A 25,336-nucleotide genomic window follows, 5' to 3' on the forward strand; every position below is an offset into this window, starting at 1 on the left:
TTCTTCTGCTAGCTCACTGGGAAGTGCCCGGGAGGCTGCAGCAGTCAGGATGGGGATGGTATGTGGCACTTCAAAATATTTTTTTTTTTGCACAGCGATCTGCTATTAAAGAGGTCGTCATGTCAGTGTGTCAGCACGACCCTCCTGAAGTGCAGGGAGCTGAAACCATCAGCTCCTTGTCACATAAATCACAAAACACAGAGCCCGATGTGACCCTGATGGCCATATACAGGGAGCTTCCTTCCTGCAGTCAGCTGGTCACTGTCAGATTCCAGGAGAGCAGGGACCTGCAGAACAGGAGGGAGAACATGACCTGTGTCCCCCCCCCCAGCAATCCTCTGTACTGAGATCACTGCTAATAGTGCATTACATTTATATAATCTGTCATCTGCATACAGAGGGTTGCTGGGATAAGGCAGATCCTAGATTACTCCAGCCCCAGGTTAATAAATGTGAAAGTGAGTGAATAAATCAGTTAAAAATAAAACTATATAGAAAAAGGTTAATAAAGTAGTGAATGAATACCCCAAAAATAATTAAGTCAATTATTTCCCCTTTTAGGCTAGGTCCCTATTGCATTTTGTGTTTGTTAGACTGGCTTCGATTTTATTATGTTTAACCCGTCCAAGACCAAGGGTGTACCTGTACGCCCTGGTCCCATTTACAGGGTTTAAACTGTTCTCACGAGCGGAGAACGGGCTAAACCCGGTGGGTCCCGGATGCTACGGGCAGCCATGACCCACCGCTAATGCCGGGCACCGCCGATCAGGCCGATGCCCAGCATTTACCTTTTAGACGCTGCGATCAAACTTGATCGCGACGTCTAAAGTGCTGGGTTAATGGTGTCAGTTAGCCCAGTGGAGCTGATGGGAACATCCGCGGTGAAATAACGGGTCCCGATCAGCTGACTGGACAACGGGAGGGTCCTCACCTGCCTCCTTGTTGTCCGTTCGGCTATCAGCTGTTCCAAACCTCAGATGCAGGCTAGAGCAGCAGTGCGCTGAGAACTCTGATCAATGGTATGCTGTGGCATAGCATTGATCAGTATATGCAATCAGAAGATTGCATGGTATAGCCTCCTATGGGGGCTAAAAAAAAAGTGAATAAAAGTGAATTAACCCCTTCCCTTAAAAGTTGAAATCATGCCCCTTTTCCCATTTTTTTTTTTTTTTTTTTTTTATAAAATAATGTAATAAAAAAAAAAAAAAATAATCATATGATCACCTTCTCAGCCAGAGTCCTGCGGACGGATAGGTGTGAACCAACACCGGTTAATATGAAGAAAAACGGAGGTCCAGCGCAGGTTTCTTGTGCAATAAAAAGCAATTCTTTATTCAAGCCATAACAGAGCAGGATACAAAGTGACGCGTTTCAGCCGGTTTAACCAGCATTAATCATACCAGCCGTATAAGTAAGGTTTGTTAAACCAGCTGAAATGCGTCACTTTGTATCCTGCTCTATTATGGCTTGAATAAAGAATTGCTCTATATTGCATAAGAAACCTGCCCTGTGCCTTTGTTTTTCTTCATATTACAAAATAAGGTTAGCTAAACTGCACGGTCAGTGGCGTACACGTAAAAAAAATATCAAAGTCTAAAATTGTGCATTTTTGGTCACTTCATATACCATAAAAAAAATCAGTCTAAAGTCCCATCAATACAAAAATAGTACTGATAAAAACTACAGACCACGGCGCCAAAAATGAGCCCTCATATAGCCCTGTATGCGGTAAAAAAAAAAAAAAAAGTTATAGGGGTCAGAAGATGACAATTTTAAACATACTTATTTCTGTGCATGTACTTTTAATTGTTTTAAAGTAATTTTTTTTTTATTTCACTGCACAAATATATTTTTGGGGGGTTTGCAGTAGATTTTGTTATTAAATTATTGTCATTACAAAGTACAATTGGTGGCGCAAAAAACAAGCCCTTATATGGGTCTGTAGGTTCAAAATTGAAAGCGTTGATTTTTAGGAGAGGAGGAAAAAATGAAAGTACAAAAAGGAAAATGGGCTAAGTCCTTAAGTGGTTAAAGGGAACCAATCAGCAGATTTTAGCATATATAACGCTTGACAACGTGCTATATATGCTAAAATCTTCTGATTGGTTCCCTTTAAAGAGATTATGTGGTGAAAATATTTTTCTAACCAATGTGCCCAGGCTTTATAATTGAATAAAAAAAAAAAAACAGCTTCTTCTTACCATCCTCACTCACTCATAGCCTCTCATATCGATGCCTACTCTCCGCCTTGCTGCTGACCAAAGGAGACGGGGCATTGATACCAAAGGTTACAAGGGAGGTGAACAGAGATGTTTTTGTTTTAAATTACAGCCTGGGCACATTGGTTAGAAAAAAGTGTTAACTGGATAACCCCTTTAAGACACAAATACTAAATCTCTGAGCATTAAAGGGGTACTCCGCTGCTCACCGTTTGGAACAAACTGTTCCAAACGCTGGAGCCAGCGCCGGGAGCTCAGGGGGCAGGACGTGACATCATGAGGGGTGGGGCCATGACGTTATATCCTGCCCCCTCAATGCAAGTCTATGGGAGGGGGCGTGACAGCAGTTAGACTTGCATTGAGGTGGCAGGAGTGAAATCGTTAGGGGGCAGGGCTACGACGTCACAAGCTCCAGGCGCCGGATCGAGCGTTCGGAACAGTATGGAGCGGAGTAACCCTTTTAAGAGGGAACACTCTGCTCCCAGCACTTCCACTATGACACAGACGGATGCAGACTGCTCAATTAGCATTGGCCAGACCTGACTAGAAAAGGCTAAAGCACTCATTATTATTACACGTGCCTTATTAGGATAATCATTTTTGCATGGCAGTATGGTCTCTTTGTGTAAATCAGGCCTTAGCGTTCAGCTCGGACCTTCACTTGATGGAAGAGCTGGATAAGCGGACCCATGCTAAAAGTAGTTGAGTACCCCTGCCCTATAAGTTTAGTGTTGAATAAGTTTGGTAGCTCATATTAGGAACATATCATGTATTAAAATAGATTTGTTATATAAGCCTTTTTTCTCTTCTATCTGCATGTGCTGTTTTCAGTGCCTCCAGTTATTACTCAGCCACCAGAGACGATCACGCGGGCACGAGCAGGGACTGCCCGCTTCGTTTGTAGAGCCGAAGGTGACCCAGAACCCACCATCTCCTGGTTAAAAAATGGACATGTGCTTCTTCCCTCCAATGGCAGAGTCAGGATACAGCCCATGGGCAGTCTGATCATCACGCAGGTTGCTCTCGAGGATGCTGGCTATTACCAATGTGTGGCAGAGAATATTTTGGGAAGCATCTGTGCTATTGCAAAGCTCCATGTTACAGTCCAAGAAGGTCTTCCTGGACCACCACAAGCCTTGAAATCCCAGGCCACAACCAGCAAGACTATAACTGTTGCATGGGAGAGACCAGAGAGCAACTGGGAAAGAGTTGTGGCTTTCTCTCTTCATTATGCCAAGACGGGTGGTATGTTTGCTTTGGTTTTTAACCCACTATTTGTTCTTTGATAATATATGCTGCTTGTCTTGAATGCTTAAACCTGCTATATATCCTTTTTAGGTTCTAATAATGAAGAATATCAGTTTGCAGTTAATAACAACACCACAGAGTTCACAGTGCGGTACCTGGAACCTGGCACCAGTTACACCTTCTACATTGTCGCATATTCCCAGCAAGGAGCCAGTCGAGCTTCAGAGCCTCTTGTGGTGCAGACATTGGATGACGGTATGAAGACATTTATTGGTCAGAACAGGCAGAATGGAGTGCGTAACACAAATGTGAACAGAGTCTTACAGTTGTATCTTGACTGGGGATTTATGTTAAAGAGTACCTGTCACCAAATAAAACTTTTAATATAGTGTTCCTTGTGTATTTAGCAGACACTTTCCCGTTCACTTGGTTTTAAAATTATCAACATAAACATGTTTAAAATGTAATATAAAAAACAGCCACTAGGTGGCTCTGTTCTGTTCCCTGTCAAAATTAATACAGTGAGTTTGGTCTCCTCCCGGCCTGGCAGGAGACCAAATTTAGGAAGTGTTTCTCTGCACTGAGCTTGATTAACAGCTGCACAGAAAGTGAACGCTCCACAGATTCTCACAGAAAGCTGCACAGACTGAAAGCTGCCGGAGAGCCTCACTTATAGCAAAACAGACTGAAACTTGCACAGATCCTAGGTCTTCTATTCATTACAGCACTGCAACCATGTGAGGGCGGAAGAAGTCCCCCAGCAGGCTTCAGTGATGTCATGCCTGCAGGGAAACACCCAATTTATCCTGCTGGGAAATTGTACTATGTGAGGAAGAAGAAAGGTATGATACAGAGCTTTTTAAAGCTCAGAAATTTTTTTAAGGGCTGGAGGGGTGTTAGGAGTAGCAAGGGAACATAGTCTGAGTTAGTTTAGAACTGTATATTTGGTGACAGGTAACATTTTTTGTTTAGTTTGGTGAAACGTGGCCAATGTATGAACACAACCACAAACTATTTTTTAAGGAAAATAATTCATGCTTTATTTGCTATTAATTAAACATTTTCTTTAAATTGACTATTAATTGCCAATAGGGAAGAATTACTAAATAGGATTTTTTTTGGTGTGTTTGGAGTGTAAAATCAATAACTCTGTGCACAAGGCTGGCACTTGACTACCATGGGCACTTGATGGGATGGTGTATGGGGATCTAGGTAGACACAGAGGCTGCTCGCAGCATATGGATAAAGACTTGGTCGATGTGCTTACAGAGCCCATTCCCCTGAGGGTGATAGGCATTGGTTCGGAGTTTCCTGCAGTCGTGGGATTGACATAGTGAGTAGGGAGTTGGGCCTCAAAGGCTGTTTCACGGTCAGTTAGGACAGACTCAGGACATCCAAGGGGTTGCACCCATTTAGAGTAGAACATCTGGGCCATTGTTTTGGCTGTGAGATCTTTGACAGGTACCACGACAACCCACTTGGTGTAATGATCCACCATGGTGAGAGCATAGATATACCAGGACCAGGTAGAAGACAACTTCACGCGGTCAAGCGCGACCATCTGATTTGATCTGTCTAGATCGGGTTGAGAGGTGCTCTGGAATCTTTGCGCACATTCTTGGTGACGTTACAGACAGAGCATTCACTGGACCATTTCTCAAGTTCGCTCTGCATTCCAATGCAATAGAATCTTCGCCTGACAGTGGCTTTGGTTTTGTGGACTCCAAAGTGTCCCGACTGGTCATGATATGCGTTGAGGACCATCAACGCATCTCTTCAGGGAACCAGAATCTGAGGAAGTCGATCACCAGAGACCGGATCCAAATAATTTCGGTACAACAGTCCTTTGTGCATAAACAGTCGCTTCCTCTGTCGCCACAGATGTTTCAACTCGTAGTCACACTAGGCCCAGCGTAGACGGGTTGATTCCTTTTTCGCGAGAAGGTAGTCCAACAGATCCCCCATAACTCGACTTTCATCTTGGAGAGCCTTCCAGGTTTACAGGTCTTCTTTAACCTTTTCGGACCTGGGTTCAGCGTCCATGAGGTGGTCACAACATTCTGGTTCACAAACTGTTTACAAATTGGGGGCATCTCCCCGTCTTCCCACACGTCTTTGACAGGTGGTTCCTCACCGGGGGTCATCCAAGACAGTACATCAGCATTGACGCTTGACTTGCCGCTTCTGTACTTAATGGTTAAGCTGTAATTAGCTAATCTTTAAGCCCATTGCTGTTTAATGGCACCTAACTTGGCAGTATTCAGGTGAGCCAGCAAGTTATTATCCGTATGGACAGTAAATAGTGTGGCAGCCCAATAATCTTTGAATTTTTCTGTCACGGCCCACACCAGGGCAAGAAGTTCCAATTTGAACGAGTTGGCATCATTCTTCTCTGTTCCTCACAGGTTACGACTTGCATAGGCAATCACTCTCTCTTATCAATCTTGATCTTGGGACAGGACACCTTCAAAACTGGCATCAGTATAGAGCCAGAAGCTGACTGTAGTCTGTATACTCCAAGATGGGTGGTTCCCTCAGCAGATGTTTAAGAGCTCGGAATCCTGTCTCTTGCTCTTTGGCCCATTCACTATGTAGTCTTCCATTGTAATTCTCCTTCGCCACACCCCGTAGGAGAGCTGTGAGGGGTTTTGCAATTTGGGCGAAGTGTGGGATGAAGCGGCGGTAGTAGTTCTTGACAACATTCACCTTTTCAGGATTTGGCTGAATTCCCTCCGCACTGACAACATGGCCCTGGTAATGGACTTGAGGTTTGAGCAAGTGACACTTTGATGGCTTGATCTTCAACCCATGCTTGATTAGGACTTGAAAGACATCTGACAGATGACTGTGGTGTTCCTGGTAAGACTTGGAGTACACGATGACATCGTCCAGGTACAATAAGACACTTTGGAAATTCAGATGGCCCAGGCACCTTTCCATCAGATGCTGGAACGTAGCAGGGGCATTACATAGCCCAAACTGCATACTTTTAAACTCACAGAAGCGGATGGTTCTGACTTTCTTCTTGACCAAGACAAGTGGCACCGCCCAGAGACTCAGACTTTCTTATATCACGTCTGCCTCCTTCATATCTGCCAGCATCTTCTTGACAGTCTGATACATGCTTGGCTTGACTGGACGGTGTATCTCCTTGATGTGTTGGCTGTCACCTGTGAGGATTCGGTGCTGCATCATTGACGTTTTCATGAAGTTTTTGGGGTATTTACTGAAAGCTTCTTGATACTTTTTGGCAACATTGCTTACTCCATTTACCTGGTCCTGTGGGATAGAGTCGTCCCCAACCTGGAGCTTTGCCCACCAGTAGGTCCACTGGTAACTTGAGCCGCACGCTGTCAGCCCACTAGATGCTCTGTCACGATGTCCTTCGACTCTAGGAGGTACAGCTGAGCCACTGGAGTATATTTGGGTAAAAAGGTAGCAGAATCAGACAGGTTCACTAACCGTACTGGACTCTTCCATTGGAGACAGTGAAGAGGCTCCTCGCAGCTCGGACTAAAGAATGATCTTCTATCTTCAGGGGTTCTAGCAAGGCCTGATTCTTGACTCTGGGACTGGCACGGAACTATATGATAGTTTCAGTGTTGGGTGGTAAGGTCACCAACCTTATGTCTTGAACTTGTACTCTGCAGATCTCGACTTGCTTGTTTTCAAACTCCTGTTCCGCTTGTAGGACTTTCAGGTGGTGCTGCACATATGGGGAAGAGAGGCATGCAAGGCATCCAAAATTTTGGTAAAACAATTCCTCATAAGGTCCATCCCCAATATAAATTCAGCTGACCCCTTATCTGTCACATTGGTTACAATCACTCCCTGCCCTTTAAGTACATGTTCACCCAAGTGAATGGTTGGCTCCCAGTATCCATTTCTGGGGATTGGTTGCCCATTACCTGCAACTACTCTGAAATTAACATCCTCAGGCTCACATAATAGACTAACATCCCAAAGCTGTTAGAAACACTTTTATATTTGGTAGACACTTGTGACCCTGTATCTATTAACACCTCTAGGGGTACACCTTCTACAATAACTGTTTCAAGGGGGCAGGAGGCAACATAAAGTGAGACTCCTGATTAAGGTCGTTCGGGAATTGGACCTGGTGACTGTTTTCCTGAGGGCCAGTCCTCGACCTCAGGGTGAATCTGTTTTAATCGCAGCAATGCATTTTCCAATGGCCGGGCTTGTTACAATAGGTGCAAAAAGGTCTCTGAGTCCCTGAGTATCTATTGGGTGGAGGATTACGATAACTGGGATTGTGAGGAGCAGGGGCAGGTTTCCTGGGCAAGGGTGGTTCTTGGTTAGGTGGAGCAGGCCGGGTGGCAAGCTCCTTAAAAGCCTTAGTCAATTGCTCAATGTCTTGCCTAACACTCTTCAGATCTGAGGCTGTAGTGGGTTGCACTAGGGTGGGAATGGGACAGTGATGGTATAGGCCTGGCTGCCGCCCCTAGTGGTTCTTGAGCAGGTATAGGGGAATACAAACTTCCTCTAACTCAGTCCCGGACTCAATCACATGGATAGCCAGTATTTTAAAAGCAGGAAATGACATATTGGGGTTTAGGATGGCTAACATTCTCAATTGGGCCTTGTCCCACTTGTTATGGGCTGCATCAATAAATCTGTCCATTAACACTTTGTTGACCTGCGCTCGGTAGTTATACCATCTAACATCTGGACAGTCTCTAGGGCATTCTGTAGGGCTACAGCCTACGCTCTTAAGGTCTCACCTGGCTTCTGTCGTCTTTCATACAGCCGGAGACATACCTCTGATGGAGAATGTGACTCAAATACCTGGTACAATTCTTCAAAGATCTGCTCCACTGTTGCCTTCTCAGATGCTGGCCAGGTGCGGGCTTCCTCTAGTGCCGGTCCCTGGAGTTGTCCTGTTAGTAGTTGCACCTGTTGGTTAGGAGGGAAAGAGTTAAAGACAAACAAACTCTGGATCCTCTCTTTTAAATCCCTCAGGGTAAAGGGGTCTTCATTGTAGGTGGGAAAGACAGGTTTCCCCCCCATGAATACCGGTGCAGAGATAGAAACACCAGGACTGTTGTTGCTTGCTGGAGGCAGGGGGGGGGGCATGACCATGGCTGCTGGAGATGAAGGAGCGCTGGCGCCCGGTTGATCTGTGGTGCTGGGTTGATTTTTGAGTGCGCTGTTACTTTAAGAAGAATGGCGTTCCCCTTTAAGAGAACTAATGAGGTGCCCCAGCGGCTCCGGTTTGAATGATGGGGGTACTATAGCAGATACTCCCTCTCTATTTTGCAGGTACCCAGTAATAAACGCCTTGCAACCAGACTTGTTGACAATAAGAAGACAGTAGTGACAAATTCAGTTACTGGAGACTTGGTTTTGATGTTCGGTGGTGTTTGCAGAACTTGTACTGCAGCGCTGACTTTGCCGGTGACAGCCGGAGATGAGCACAGCAGCTGGAACTTCCAAGAAGGCTGCGCCCAGGGAACTTCCTGTTTGGGTCTGGTCAGGAAAGTCTTCCCTTGTGCAACATAGGGCAGTACTTTGATTCCTCCTCGCTGGACTGAAGAGGCGTCGCCGCTGGGGACTGACGTGGGCAGAACTGCGACCACTTGCGCGTGGGAAACTCTGAAGCAGATTAATTCTTTCAGGTACTTCACAATGGCAAATAACAGACTTTTCTTCACCTCCCCCTCTATTTCACAAGCGTCTCGTAATAAAAAGATTTCACTGAAAAAGTCCTGTACACTTTCTGGCGCAATTTATGTCTCACATTCCTTCGTTTTACTATGCAATATTGGACACACTTGAGACTGGGGGGTAATTTTCGCATAAGGCGCACACCCATGTCCTGTTCGTAGGGCACCAAAAGTTGTGGTGAGGGTGTGATGAGGGCAGATGGAATTACCCTAGGGGCATATGGCATTAACCCCTTGTATTTGTGATGCCAGGGCGTGGTTTATCCTCTACACCACCCAAAAGGTATACCGCTGGATCCTGGGCAAGGCACAGGGGAAAATAATGACTCAGTTGCCAAGTTACAGAACAATGGCAGCTTTACTGTGTTAGACAGATGTAACATTCTATACAGCTTGGCTAGGCCCAAGGAGGTGACCAGTGACTTCAGAGACCACAGGGCTTGCTGGGACTTATGGTGGACTTGGACAACTTAATGCAGAGCCATGCTGATTTGAGACAGATTGACATGGACTGACTTGACTGAGACAGACTATGACAGGGGTATTCTTTCTAGGCAGTCCTCAATGAGAATTGACAAATCTCTGTTCAGCTCTAATAGTTTGATACAATGTATCCTTGTAGGTAAAAAATGTCACTTTAGAGTTCAGATTCTGTATTGAGTAGACTGGATGAAGTATTATATACTTCTCAACCAAAATCTGGAGATGTATGAAAAGATTTCATCCTTTGGATGTTAAGGCTAGGTTCACATCTGAGAGGGAGGCTCTTGCAGATTCCATTCAGCAGGGGTAAATAGAGTCAGCTGGTCCACTACACAACTGCCACTAATAAACCCAACGGTCCCCGTTGAGGAAAAAATGGGATCAGGCAGATTTCTGGCTGGTGTAAGTGATTTAATTGGATTTTATCCAGATTTATCAATGTGCCTGAACCCGAAACTGTCTGCTTTCACAACCAATCACAGCTCAGCTTTCATTTCTTAAATAGATCTGGTGAGCTGTGATTGGTTGTAAATCCGGACAGTTTTGCTTTTAGGCACATTGATAAATCTGGGTCATTGTAAACCATCATGTATAAATACACCCTGAACTACTGATTTTTTTTATTCTTCTGAATCCATTGTATGTCTATTTATTATAGTTCCAGGAGCTGCTCCCATGCTGGCGCTGAGTAGCGATTCTCCAGAGGATCTGCATGTGAAGTGGCTTCCCCTTCTGCTTGAGATGCGAAATGGCCAGATCACAAAATATCGCATTGAATACTGCACCCAGAGAGATGGTATGTTTTCTTAAGTGGATGTGTCATCTGTTGTTATTCTTGAGGCATAAAAACATAAATGATACCATTCAATAAGTATTTTTGGTTATTTTTCCCGTAGGCCTCCTTAGCACACACTTTTTGCAGCCTTAAAAAAGAATCTAATACAGCCAGTGCTTTTTTTCTCTACTTTGTGCTGTTTTTGAAAAATAGTGTATGTTAGTACATGCATTATTGGTTGCCTGTTTTTGCATTACCGATCATGGCATCCATGGTATTCTCCTCATGAATGTAAAAACCGTTACAAACATCCACAGGTTCATCAATCCCCCCTGATCAGCTGCTGTATGCTCCAGAGAAAGTTGCGTAGTTCTTTCCAGACTCTCTGCTGCCACCTCTGTCTGTGCCAGGAACTGTCTAGAGCAGGAGCAAATCCCCATAGCAAACCCCTTCATTTTTTCATTACAAGTCTATGTGATTCTTTATTCACGTAACTCAAGGATTTCTATTGAAGAATTGGGAGAAAAAATGCCATGAAAAAAAGCCAATATTAAAAACACATTACATTTTTTCTGTCATAGAAGTCGATAGGAGAAAAAATTTCCATTTAATTTGAAAATGCAAAAAGGAGGACACGTTTTGGATCAGCTGATTCTTTGTCGTAACCTAACCTAGTAGTGGTGTATGCTAATTTTCATGAGGAATCCCTTTGGGAGGATCCAAAAAGCGGAAGGTGTATTATACTTAACCCTTAAAAAACATTCAAATAATATCCACAACTAAGATACAATGAAATAGAGACCAAAAAATTACAATCACTATATTTAATAATGGAAGATAAGGTAAGTTCTACAATTTAGACCCTTTGGCTGAGAGAAGTCAATATACCTCTCTATAAGGCTTTTTAACCTTCTCTTTGGACATCCCTAAAGTGTTTGGATACATTGGATGCGTTCACACTCTGCATATTGGATACCCCTCTAACATGTTCCTGTATGCGTTTATTCAAACATCACTTGGTGCTGTCATTGTATGTTAGGTTATAAGTCTGTTGCACTTCTGTTTATACACTGGCTGTATGGAGTTCCTGACATTCTGAGGTTATTAATGGTTGTCTGAGGGAGGCTCTGCCACGCTGAATGTACTTGGGCATGCAGATCATCAAGATCCGGTGTTTGCAGCTCTGTTTGCAATTGCTGACCAATGACCTTCCGGATGTGCTTGATGTGAGGCATGGCCAGAGACTTGTGCAGGCCACGGTAGCATGTCTAGGCCACACAGGCTGCCCACAGTAGCACGAACATGTGGCCAGATTGGGGCTAGGTGCTTGAAAATGTAATCAGTTGCCTATCTTAGCAACACCCATTGCTTCCAGGTCTTGTCCTTATAGGTGTTGCAGTTGTAATGTTAAAAAGTGTATTTCACTATTGACCTGTAGCTAACAACGGGGTGCAGCATTTTTTTAGCCTAAGATTAGGGTCACACATAGTGCATCCACAGCGTATATCATGCTGCGGATGCACTATTGACATCCCTAGAGTGTGCCTCCTGCTCTGCCCATGTGTCCTGCTTTGTCTGCTCATAGCAGCAATCCGCCGCTACCAACAGACATACAGGGATCTGCTAGTAGTGCGCGCCTGTGCAGTGTACAGACATCATGGTCGTTCCCCCTGCTTCCTGAACTAGACCGAGAGCAGGCGTGATGTCTGTGAGTACACTGCACATTCTTGCACAACTCATAGATCACTGTGTGCCTGCTCGTAGTGGCAGATTGCTGCTACGAGCAGACAAAGGAGGACACATGGGCACAGCAGGAGGCTCACTCTAGGGACGATCAATGGCGCATCCACACTGTCAAGTACACTGTGGATGCGCTACGTGTGACCCTACCCTAAACGGCATTTCCGGGGATTCACATTGATGGCCTTTTTTTCCTAGGATGCCCCACCGATTAGCAGAAGTAGAGGTGCTGCATTTGATAATAACACCAAACGTGTAACCATCAATGTATTTTCTCATCTACTTTTGAAATTGCAATAGTTATTTGGCCATTATCTGAATTGTTTCCATTACTAGCAGGAGCCAATTAGATATGGAATAAGGACATAGATTCTTTGTAAACAAACAGTTGCTAACACCCACTTTTCTCAGCTGCAGTCCTCAAGAGCAGCGCTCCACAGAGACACATTTTAGTATAAGAGCACTTCTAACGCAGAGTTATTTTAAATTCTTTTTATGTTTCAGAAGCCCTTTGAATAGATTTCTGGCATACAAATAAACTGTTTGAAATACACAACGATCATTTAAGGCTAGGTTTTTGTAGTTTTTATGTGAAAAAAACACCAGAGAAATCGACGGAAAGACTGTCAGTGCTTGTTGCCGCCTTCTTTGTAATTTTTTTTTGGTGTTTTTTTCTCAGTGGGGGGGGGGGGGGGGGGGTTAGCACCAGGGCCAGACTGGGGATAAAAACCAGCCCTGGAAATAACTGCATACCACACACTCACGCAGTGTCCAGCTCACCACTCCTCGTCTCAGTGTGCGGAAACGTGTGGACTCCACGTATAAATGCAAACTTGACAAGAAAGGAAAGTCCAGCACTGCAGGTCCAAAGCAAGGAAGCCGTTTTATTGTATAAGAACACACGGACACCAAACGTGGATCACAAGTGACGCGTTTCGGCGAGCTCTTTCGCCTTAGTGAGCGTTTTCACCCCCCCTCAGAATTAGCGTCCACATGGCCAGGAACACACAGTCCTGCAAGCAGCAAGTCTGGGATGGAAGGTTCTGAAGACACCGAGTGGAATTACCTCTGAGCAGTCTATTGAGCACCGGGTGATTATGTTCTGTATATCTCTCTACTGTTTTGTACATGGATGAATTTGGAGATAAAGAACTTTTTAAGTGCAATTCCCAGTCTATGTCTATTTCTATATATATGGTTTACTACACTCAGGAGACGGAGCCCTGAGATAGACATAGGGAAGCCACCCATTACATGCACACCTGTGGTCTGATTATGTTGAGAAGTGGATACGTGTTAATACACACATTGACAGTACAGGGTTAAGACACACAGTGACAGTACAGGATTAAGACACACAGTGACAGTACAGGGTTAAGACACACAGTGACAGCAGGATGAGGATAATAAATCACGGGTAACATGGGCCAATGCAGTGCCGCCGGCATTATCACTATGTGTTCTTATCACTTAATGTGCACTGGCCTGCAGCTGCAGTGTGATTGTGCTGGGGGGGGTATGGACAGTGGACGCACCTGAAGGCAGCAGGCCATCACAGACATGGTGAGGCTGAGGGCCGGCACTCATTCCTTTCTCCTGCACTCCGGGGGCCGGGCAGGGACATATGAGAGTTCTTCAGAGGAGCTCAGAGGTGGCCGCGGCTCTTCTGTTAAGCCACCCAGATCGGCTGCCATACAGATACGCTGGCCGCGTAATGACGCAGGACGTATTTACGCCGGCCCTTTGATTCTTGGGAACGTCATTACGCGGCTGCCGTATCTTTATGGCAGCCGCATCACTCATCATCTGGGGGCGGGGCCTCTGCCTGCCAACTATAGGTAACTAAAGCTAACTATAATCGGATGCACTGACACTCTTGACACTGTTGTGCCAGCCCACAGGGAGATTCCTATCTGGAATTTCCCCGGTATCCCGGTAGGCCAGTCCGGCCCTGGTTAGCACTAGCTGTTTTGGAGACTAATTATAAGCCTTAGCTTAGTGATACACTCTGTCTATAGGATGGCAGTCACGATTCGGCTGGCTGGAGGTGGATCCTCTGTGCCAGAGAGGGATTGGCGTGGACCGTGTCGGTGGACCGGTTCTAAGTTGCTACTGGTATTCACCAGAGCCCGCCGCAAAGCGGGATGGTCTTGCAGCGGCGGTAGCAACCAGGTCGTATCCACCGGCAACGGCTCAACCTCTCTGACTGCTGAGATAAGCGCGGTACAAGGGAGTAGACAAGAGCTAGGTCGGACGTAGCAGAAGGTCAGGGCAGGCAGCAAGGATCGTAGTCAGGGGCAACGGCAGGAGGTCTGGAACACAGGCTTGGAACACACAAGGAAACGCTTTCACTGGCACAATGGCAACAAGATCGGGCAAGGGAGTGCAGGGGAAGTGAGGTATAAGTAGGAAAGTGCACAGGTGACGGTACTGATTAAAACCTCATGCGCCAATCAGTGGCGCACCAGCCCTTTAAATCGCAAAGACCCGGCGCGCGCCCACCCTAGGGAGCGGGGCCGTGCGTGCCGGGACAGCACAGACGGGGAACGGGTCTGGTAAGTGAGTCGGGATGCGCATCGCGAGCGGGCGCGTCCCGCATCGCGAATCGCATCCCGGCTGGGAACATTATCGCAGCGCACCAGGTCGGCAGGTCTGACCGGGGCGCTGCGAATAGGAGAACGCTGTGAGCGCTCCAGGGAGGAGTGGGGACCCGGAGCGCTCGGCGTAACAGTACCCCCCCTTGGGTCTCCCCCTCTTTTTGGAACCTGAGAATTTGAGGATAAGGTTCTTGTCCAGGATGTTGTCCTCAGGTTCCCATGACCTCTCCTCTGGGCCGCAATTCTCCCAATCAACCCAAAAATTTTTTTTACCTCTGACCGTCTTGGATGCCAGAATTTCCTTCACCGAAAAGACGTCAGAGGACCCAGAAACTGGAGTGGGAGCAACAACCTTGGGAGAGAAGTGGTTAAGAATGAGTGGTTTAAGGAGAGAGACATGGAAAGCATTGGGAATACGGAGAGAAGGAGGAAGAAGGAGTTTGTAAGAGACAGGGTTGATTTGGCACTTGATTTTGAAAGGACCAAGATAACGTGGTCCCAGTTTATAACTGGGGACACGAAAGCGGACATACTTGGCGGAGAGCCATACTTTGTCTCCGGGAGAAAAAATGGGGGGAATTCTTCTTTTCCTATCGGCATGTTTTTTCATCCGGACTGAGGCCTGTAAGAGAGAATTTTGAGTCTCTGTCCATATGGTGGAGAAGTCCCGAGTCACCTCATCAACAGCGGGCAAACCAGAAGGCATGGGAGAGGGAAGGGGGGGAAGAGGGTGACGGCCGTACACCACAAAAAATGGGGATTTAGCGGAAGACTCAGAGACTCTGAAATTGTACGAGAATTCGGCCCATGGTAGAAGATCTGCCCAGTCATCCTGGTGGGAGGAAACAAAATATCGCAAATATTCCCCCAGGACCTGATTAATTCTTTCCACTTGCCCATTGGATTGGGGATGATAAGAAGACGAGAAGTTTAATTTGATTTTGAGTTGATTACAGAGGGCCCTCCAGAATTTTGACACAAATTGAACGCCTCTATCCCAGACGATATGCGTAGGAAGCCCGTGAAGGCGAAAAATGTGTATAAAATTTTTTCGCCAACTGAGGCGCAGAAGGAAGGCTTGGAAGAGGTATAAAATGTGCCATCTTGGAGAATCGATCAACGACCACCCAAATAACTGTGTTGCCATGGGATAAAGGTAAGTCAGTAATAAAGTCCATACCAATCTGAGACCATGGTCGTTCAGGAACAGGCAGAGGATGGAGGAGACCAGCAGGCTTCTGGCGAGGGGTCTTGTCCCGGGCACAGACTGTACAAGCCCGCACGAAATCAACAACATCAGCTTCCAGGGTAGGCCACCAATAAAATCGAGAGATGAGCTGGATGGACTTTTTGATGCCAGCATGGCCTGCGAGGTGTGAGGAGTGTCCCCACTTGAGAATCCTGAGGCGCTGGCGTGGAGAAACGAAGGTCTTCCCTGGAGGAGTTTGTCTGATGGAGGCTGGAGAAGTGGAGATCAGACAGTCCGGAGGAATAATGTGTAGTGGGGAAGCTTCCACTTCAGAGGCATCCGATGAACGAGAGAGGGCGTCAGCCCTAATGTTCTTGTCAGCAGGGCGAAAATGAATTTCAAAGTTAAAACGGGCAAAGAACAACTACCACCTAGCCTGGCGAGGGTTCAGCCGTTGGGCAGACTGAAGATAAGAGAGATTCTTGTGATCAGTGTATATAATAACTGGATATTTGGATCCCTTCAGCAGGTGCCTCCATTCCTCAAGCGCCAATTTTATGGCCAGTAGTTCTCGATCACCAATGGAGTAGTTTTTCGGAGAGAAGGTCCTAGAAAAGAAACCACAAAGTAACAGCATGTCCGGAAGAATTTTTTTGTAGGAGTACTGCTCCATCTCCCACCGAGGAGGCGTCAACCTCCAGCGAGAAGGGCTTAGATGGATCAGGCCTGGAGAGTACGGGAGCAGAAGAAAAGGCAGTTTTGAGATGATTGAATGCATCTTCCGCTTGAGGAGACCAGGACTTAGGGTTGGCGTTTTTTTTGGTTAGGGCCACGATAGGGGCCACAATAGTGGAAAAGTGCGGAATAAATTGTCTGTAATAATTGACAAACCCCAAAAAACGTTGGATAGCACGGAGTCCGGAGGGGCGTGGCCAATCCAATACAGCTGATAGTTTATCTGGGTCCATTTGGAGTCCCTGGCCAGAGACTAAGTATCCTAGGAAGGGAAGAGATTGACATTCAAAGAGACATTTTTCCATTTAGGCATATAATTGATTGTCCTGAAGTCTCTGAAGAACCATGCGGACATGCTGGCGGTGTTCTTCTAGGTTAGCAGAAAAAATCTAAATATCGTCTAGGTAGACCACAACACAGGTATATAGAAGATCACGAAAAATTTCATTTACAAAGTCTTGGAAGACGGCAGGGGCGTTGCAAAGCCCAAAGGGCATAACCAGATATTCAAAGTGTCCATCTCTGGTGTTAAATGCGGTCTTCCACTCGTCCCCCTCCCTGATGTGGATGAGATTATATGCTCCTCTTAAGTCCAGCTTGGTAAAGATGTGGGCGCCACGTAGGCGATCAAAGAGTTCCGAGATAAGAGGTCTTTTTTGGAAACGAAGAAAAATCCAGCTCCGGCAGGGGAGGAAGACTTGCGGATAAACCCCTTTTTAAATTCTCTTGGATGTACTCCGACATGGTTTGTGTTTCCGGAACAGACAGAGGATAGATTCTGCCCCGGGGTGGAGTAGTACCAGGGAGGAGGTCAATAGGACAGTCATAAGGCCTGTGAGGAGGCAAAGTCTCTGCTTGTTTTTTGCAAAAAACATCAGCATAATCCAGATAGGCCTTGGGGAGACCAGATATCGAAGGGGCCACAGGGTCTTGACTGACAGTACAGGGAGCAGGCTTAAGACAGTTCTTGTGGCAAGAAGTACCCCAGTTCTTGATCTCCCCGGTGGTCCAATCGAGGGTAGGGGAATGGCGTTGAAGCCACGGTAGTCCAAGAAGAATTTCCGAAGTGCAGTTAGAGAGGACCAGAAATTCAATCTTTTTGTGATGGGGTCCGATGCACATTAAGAGGGGTTCCGTGCGGTAACGCACAGTACAGTCCAATCTTTCATTATTAACAGAGGCGATGTAGAGGGGTCTGGCGAGACTGGTCACCGGGATGTTGAGTCGGGATGCGCATCGCGAGCGGGCGCGTCCCACATCGCGAATCGCATCCCGGCTGGGAACATTATCGCAGCGCACCCGGTCGGCAGGTCTGACCGGGGCGCTGCGAATAGGAGAACGCTGTGAGCGCTCCGGGGAGGAGCGGGGACCCGGAGCGCTCGGCGTAACAATGGCTCTCCATACTAAGCCTTTAAAGAAATTTTAAAAAACACAACACAAAATAAAAATAATTTCATTACAATAAACACTCCCCCACAGCCTAACCATTTTATTGAAGAAAATTCACGTGAATTCATGTACCTGAATTGAGGAGAAAAGAAAACTCAACATATGGGTTACTACATTTTGGTTGCTCTCTCCTGGAGTGAGTGCCCATGAAGTGCATGAAAGGTGTATTAACATTTTATGTTTTTAACATGCCTTATTTTGCCAAAAAGGCACGTGAATGATTTGAATGAACCTTTATTTTATGTTGTGTCAGGTTTGAACCTCTGAGCTCTCCCAAAAGAATTTTGGTGCTCTCTAGTTTTGGAAATGAGTGGGCCCGGCCTCTAATGTTCTGTTTTGAATAGCGTCTACACTGTGCCCCTTTAAGATGCGGCATATATATTTGACTCATAGGGACATGACAGATGCACAAATGTGACGCATTTTTTCTGTGGACATTCTCTGGTATGGTCGGTACATTGACGACCTCCTGTTTATATGGGGTCGAGTGTGCTGACCATACCGGAGTTTGGGAAATATTTAAACAATAATCCCAACAAGCCGGATTTTATTTTAATCAGGATTCATCCCAGATGGATTTCCTTGACCTTACATTGGTTGGAGATGTAGCGCAGAATAGGGTGGTAACCTACAATTTTACAAAGGATATGGCAGCTAATATGATCTTGAGTGCTACATCATGACATCCTTTCCATGTCATAAAAATCTCCCGTGGGAGAAATGGTTCGGGCACTAAGAAATTGCACCCTTATAAAAGATTGTGATAGGAAGGCAAGTAACATAAGGTCAACGTTTAAAAAATAGAGGCAATCAGGAGTGGACTATTAAAAGGGCCATAAACATAGCAGAGAAGAAGAATAGGATAGAACTTATCCATATTAAAAATAAAAAATTCAGCAAAGATAAGAAAATTCCAGCAAAAAAGCCAATAGTATTTTCTACGGAATTCAGTCAAGAATTTAAAACGCAGAAAGTGTTCATAGATTTATGCCATTGCTGCAATATGATTCGGCGTTCTCTGAAGTATTCAGAGATGGTTATAAGTGTGTGGCCCGGAAAGCTCCCACTGTGGGACAACATGTTTCCCCTAGTCTATATTGCAGCAATAGACAGTAGAAACCAACATGGCTCAATGTAAAGGGTAGTTCACAGGTGCGGTCACAATATCTGCACCTGTTGCAAGAATTCCCAAACTTTCATGTCTACTGTGACAAAAGAGACATTTGTGATGAAACAATACATGAATTGTAATACAGCCGATGTTGTTTACCTTATTACGGGAGCCATGCCAGTTACAATATGTCGGCGGCACAAGTAATTCCCTGAGGATGAGGACTAGAAAGCATTAATCAGATATACTGCATTTTAATTGAGAAGCACTGTTCTGAAACACATGGAGGCGATTTCTCAGTCCTCATTCTTCAAGGAATAGAAAAAGGGATAGCTCCGATTAGAGGAGGCAGTATTAAAGGAATACTCCGGGGCTAAACATCTTATCCCCTATCAAAAGTATAGGGGATAAGATGTTAATGCGGGGATCCTGCCGCTGGGGATCTCTCCTGCAGCACCCCCGTTTTTCAGCTGCCAAGAGCGAGGATCGCTCTGTGGTTGATGATGGGCGGTGCAGGAGACGGAGTATGGGCGGAGCCATGACATCACGATACTCCATCCCCTGCACCGCCCCTCGCTCTGCGCAACTGAAAAACGGAGGTGCTGCAGGAGAGATTGCGGGGGTCCCCAGCGGCGGGATCCCCTAGATCTAACATCTTATCCCCTATCCTTTTGATAGGGGATAAGATGTTTAGCGCAGGAGTACCCCTTTAAACAAAAACTCTTGGACAGAGAGGTATTTTGGATTATCAAGTTAACAAAATATCCCCAAGGCCTGAATCGCAGGCAAGACTGCATTATTAACTCTTTGCCATACAATATTAAACTCTCTGCCGTATAAAAATTAGTCACCAGGATATGAATTATTTGGGGTATGATGTTCAAACTTAGTGGTTTTCTGTCGAAATTTTTAAAAATGTTAAAAAATGTAAGAGCTTAAAAGTTTGTAATTTTGTTTCAGAGACAGGAGTTATAGTTGTGATAATACCAGTTAGTATATTTTTGTATTTGATAATGGTCAGCTGGCAGAAGAATAATATTCACACCCGACGTACGGTTACAGCAGCTGAACCAATTGCTAAATTCACACTATGCGTTAATGCAGTAATATATGTGATATGCTGGTACAGCAGCCTAATCTATACAGTTTAATCATTCTCAAGGTCTGCCATCAGTTATCATATGTCCTACTTAGTGTTAGTGCACTAAAAAAACGTTCTTCTGCACTTTAATAGATTTATTTTAAATAAATTTTTTCTGGGAACATTACCAGCAATCATAATACTATTTTATGGATAGGCATATATATATATATATATATATATATATATATATAAATATATATATATATATACATATATATATATATATATATATATATATACTAGGTATAGTATTATGTTTATGAAGAATTTGTGATAGACTTTTTTATGTATCCTTGCTTGTCATGATTTTATTGCACATACATGTTATGTTCTTATGATTCTCTAGAAACCATGTACAGAGGAGTAAAGAGGGGGTTAATAAAGTTGGACCAGGTGTTTTTCATTTACCTGAGTCCAACCTCTTTCCCCTATTAAGGGTCAGTTCACACGGGAGGATTACCTGCCGAATTTCCACAGCGTATTTGCTGCAGAAAATCCGCAGCGGCTTTTGCTACCATTGACTTCAATGGGTCTGAAGGAAAATCTGCAAATCTACCTCTACTGCGGATTTTCTGCTGACCCATGTAAGTCAATGGTAGCAAAATCTGCAGCGGATTTTCTGCAGCAAATACACTAGCAAATTCCGCAGGTAATCCGCCTGTGTGAACGAACCCTTAAATAGATCTGTATGTTCACATTAGTTGTATGACTAAGGTCGCAGCACACAACCGAAACGCGTCACATTTACATCTGTTATGTCCTGTTGAGTCAATAAAATATACCTTTGCATCTGAGCAATCGCTGGACCTTTCCTCTTTATCTGGATTTCTGTTATGGGACAATGGTCCATCCCAGTCCGTGCTTCTGAAAGGCTACAGGGGTGAGCTGATTATCTCTCTATACTTTTCTGGGCTGCAAATATCATTGCTTGTTTAACCTTTCAGGTGTGGTCAGCATGCTGGAAGTTGGTGGAAATGAGACCCAGGTGACACTTTCTTCATTGCAGCCCAATACTGTATATAAAGTCCGGATCGCAGCTGCCACCTCAGCCGGACATGGAGTTCCTTCAAACTGGGTTTTACACCGCACACTGGACAGAGTCAATGAGACACAAGGTGGGTCCTGTTATGGCATGGACAAAATAGGATTTTCTGTGTGCCAATTTGTCTTTTTCTCCGGTATTATTGGCTTCTCCTGCCCTCCTTTCTTTCTTACATTTAATTTCTAATCCTTTTTACAACCTGTTTATTCTGGGTTTCTATCCTTTCAGTGGACAAGGCACCCATACAGTTGCAAGTCCTTACCCACACAGACTCGCTTCTTATAAGCTGGCAGTTGCCTCACTCGGATTTCCAAGTAACTGGTTATAGGCTGTATTACCGCATGGTGTGCCCTATATTGAATCATAACATTTCCTGCCTACGGCAAGGACAGAATGACTGGGACGTGGGGCCGATAAAACTAAAGAAGAAAAGGAAACAATATGACATAACTCATCTGAGTAAGTCCCGTGACGCAGACCACCAATTGACAGTCAGTAATGTTTTTTGCTCTTTGGTAACCTGTCTCTGTAAAATCTTACATTGTATGTACTAAATGTTCACCTTTGTTAAACAGGTTTTCCATCATGGTAAGTGAAGGCATATTGCTACTATATCCCATCATTTATTGACTGGTGAGGGTCCAATGGCTGGTTCATTTAGGGTACTTCACAAGAGTGGGTAAATCGCAAGTTTCCTGCGGCAGACTTTCCGCAGCAGAAAATCGGCAGCAGATGACATTAAGGTCAAAGTAATCTGCTGCAGGAGACTCTCAAGTAACCTACCCATGTAAACTTACCCTTACAGTGTTTCCCTGTGTGATGATTTCCCTATGTGAGTTGTAAGGGGCAGTTGGTGTTGCCCATGGGTAGATGGTATTAACCCCTTCATGTTCGTGACGCCAGAGCGTGGTTTTCCTACACAACCACCAGACGGTAATACCGCTAGTCCTAGGTCAGGCAGTGGCAATATAGAGTCCAAGGCCAGGTTAAGGGTAACGGTAGCTTTTACTGAGGTTAGACAGGTGGTACAGTCTATACAGTTCCGCCAGTATCCCAGAGAGGTGGGCAGTGACACAGAGAGACCTTGCAGGCTTGCTGGGACTTGCAGTAGGGAGACTGACTATAATGCAGGCCACGGTGACTAGACAGTAGACTTGACTTGACTGACTTGATGACTGACAATTAGATGACTTTAGCTTACTTGCAATTGACAGGTGGCTGCAGACTTTAGGCTTGAGGCCTCCAATGGCTGGACACAGGCACTGGGACAGATGACTGAACTTGACCTCAGCAGGAAAGGAATTGTGATCAAAAGAGAGAGAGAGATTGCAGCTCCTCCCTTCCTTATAAAGAGGGGCTGTGCAAGGAGCCCATAGGTTACTAGCGAGGTCACCTGGTCACTGGTGTTCTCTGGGTAACAATACAATCATATGACTTAAACATGTGACATAATCATGTGACTAACAATACAGGTCCTTTACTCTTTCATGTGAAAACTTATATACACAGGGGGAGACATGGCAGGGGAGCCCCGGGGACATATAGGGACTCAACCTGACGGGACTGTGGGACCATATCCCGTACTGGGACACCAAACCTGCAAAGCCACTTTTTGAGCAGAAAACTACACTACAGCCCCATTCAAGATCAGTATGGAGCTGTGCAGGAAAAAAAACCACAGTCCCTGCAAGTGAGAGTTTCAGAGGTCGGACCCACATAGATCCTAATGTCAAGTCATAGGGGGAGATTTATCAAAGGATTTAGACTGGTTTTTCTTGTCTAAATTTGTCGCACAGAAAGTCGCAGTCTAAATCTGTGCGACTTTTCTGCGACTTTTGCTCTAGAGGATTTTTAGAACATGATGCATGCAAGTCTATTTTAGACTGAAATGCATTGAAAAATGCATTGGTGCTGAATTTATCAAAAGCGACTTTTGTGCGACAAGTCACATAGGCCGAAAGTACGCCGAAATGTCAGTCCATGCTGGAGCAGGTTTAAATATAGACTAAAGCATAGATCCCGAAGTCTGTGCACAGAATTTATCAAGAGCCGCGCGCCATTTGATAAATTAGGCGCACAATAGACCAGACTAACCCTCTGTAGTTTGGTCTATATTGATGCGGGACATAGACAACTTTGAAAAATATCCCCCATAATCTGTATGTAAATCAGTTTGATGCATTCTGTGTTTCCTAATTATCTTCTTCTTCTCATCTATGCCAGCACCTGGACAGCTATACCAAGTCAAATTGGTGGCATATAATAAGAAGCAGGAAGGTCAGACAGTCATGTGGGAGGGAAGAACCAGACAGATCCCGGCAACACCACCAGGTTCTTATATCTTTGTCATTACTATGCTTATACACATATTTAAAAAGGTGGAAGGGTTCTATATTTAATGTTGTCATGTTTTAAAGTGTACCTCTCATTCAAAAATTGAGTCTCAGTGCTGAGACCCCCACAGATCAGGAGAATGAGTGGGGATAAGCACACAGCAGTACGATTTACTACCCGACTCTCGGCAAGATGATTAGTCTATGCAGCAGCGTGGAGATAAGTACACTGCTCAAAAAAATAGAAGAAACACTTAAACAACACAATGTAACTCCAAGTCAATCACACTTCTGTGAAATCACACTGTCCACTCAGGAAGCAACACTGATTGACAATCAATTTCACATGATGTTGTGCAAATGGAACAGACAACAGGTGGAAATTATAGGCAATTAGCAAGACACCCCCAATAAAGGAGGGGCTCTGCAGGTGGTAACCACAGACCACTTTTCAGTGACTATGCTTCCTGACTGATGTTTTTGAATGCTGGCGGTACTTTCACTCTAGTGGTAGCATGAGATGGAGACTACAACCCACACAAGTGGCACATCAATGCGAGCTGTGGCAAGAAGGTTTGCTGTCAGTGTAGTGTCCAGAGGATGGAAGCGCTACCAGGAGAGAGGCCAGTACATCAGGAGACGTGGAGGAGGCCGTAGGAGGGCAACAACCCAGCAGCAGGACCGCTATCTCCGCCTTTGTGCAAGGAGGAGCAGGTGGAGCACTGCCAGAGCCCTGCAAAATGACCTCCAGCAGGCCACAAATGTGCATGTGTCCTCTCAAACGGTCAGAAACAGACTCCATGAGGTATGATGGCCCAACATCCACAGGTGGGGGTTGTACTTACAGCCCAACACCGTGCAGAACATTTGGCATTTGCCAGAGAACACCAAGATTGGGAAATTCGCCACTGGCGCCCTGTGTTCTTCACAGATGAATGCAGGTTCACATTGAGCACTTGTGACAGACGTGACAGAGTCTAAAGACGCCATGGAGAACTTCCTGCTGCCTGCAACATCCTCCAGCATGAATGGTTTGGTGGTGGGTCAGTAATGGTGTGAGGTGGCATTTCTTTGGGGGGGCTGCACAGCCCTTCATGTGCTTGCCAGAGGTAGCCTGACTGCCATTAGGTACCGAGATGAGATCCTCAGACCCCATGTGAGATCCTCAGACCCCTTGTGCGGTTGGCCCTGGGTTCCTCCAAATGCAAGACAATTCTAGACCTCATGTGGCTGGAGTGTGAGAGAAAAGCATTGATGCTATGGATAGGCCCGCCCGTTCCCCAGACCTGTATCCGATTGAGCACATCTGGGACATCATGTCTCGATTTAGTCCAGGTCTGGGAGGACATCCCTCAGGAGACCATCTGCCACCTCATCAGGAGCATGCCCAGGCATTGTAGGCAGGTCATACAGGCACGTTGAGGCCACACACACTACTGAGCCTCATTGTGACTTGTTTTAAGTTGGATCAGCCTGTAGTGTGGTTTTCCACTTTGATTTAGAGTGTGACTCCATATCCAGACCTCCATGGGTTGATAAATCTGATTTCCATTGATAATTTTTGTGTGATTTTGTTGTCAGCACATT

General features: G+C 45.4%; 1 protein-coding gene across 4 annotated transcripts in view; it reads left to right on the plus strand.

Annotated features, from left to right (window-relative positions):
* The window catches only part of IGDCC4 (immunoglobulin superfamily DCC subclass member 4), a 105,751-nt gene that overhangs the window by 67,043 nt on the left and 13,372 nt on the right, over positions 1-25,336 (plus strand). For all 4 annotated transcript variants that reach the window (XM_056571727.1, XM_056571725.1, XM_056571728.1 and 1 more), the window contains 6 exons: positions 3,051-3,464; positions 3,558-3,722; positions 10,293-10,430; positions 21,319-21,489; positions 21,645-21,875; positions 23,640-23,747. In XM_056571727.1, the coding sequence (XP_056427702.1) occupies positions 3,051-3,464; positions 3,558-3,722; positions 10,293-10,430; positions 21,319-21,489; positions 21,645-21,875; positions 23,640-23,747 (1,227 nt within the window). The remainder of the gene's footprint in view (positions 1-3,050; positions 3,465-3,557; positions 3,723-10,292; positions 10,431-21,318; positions 21,490-21,644; positions 21,876-23,639; positions 23,748-25,336) is intronic.

The sequence above is a fragment of the Hyla sarda genome, chromosome 4, assembly GCF_029499605.1.
Source record: "Hyla sarda isolate aHylSar1 chromosome 4, aHylSar1.hap1, whole genome shotgun sequence".
NCBI lineage: Eukaryota > Metazoa > Chordata > Amphibia > Anura > Hylidae > Hyla > Hyla sarda.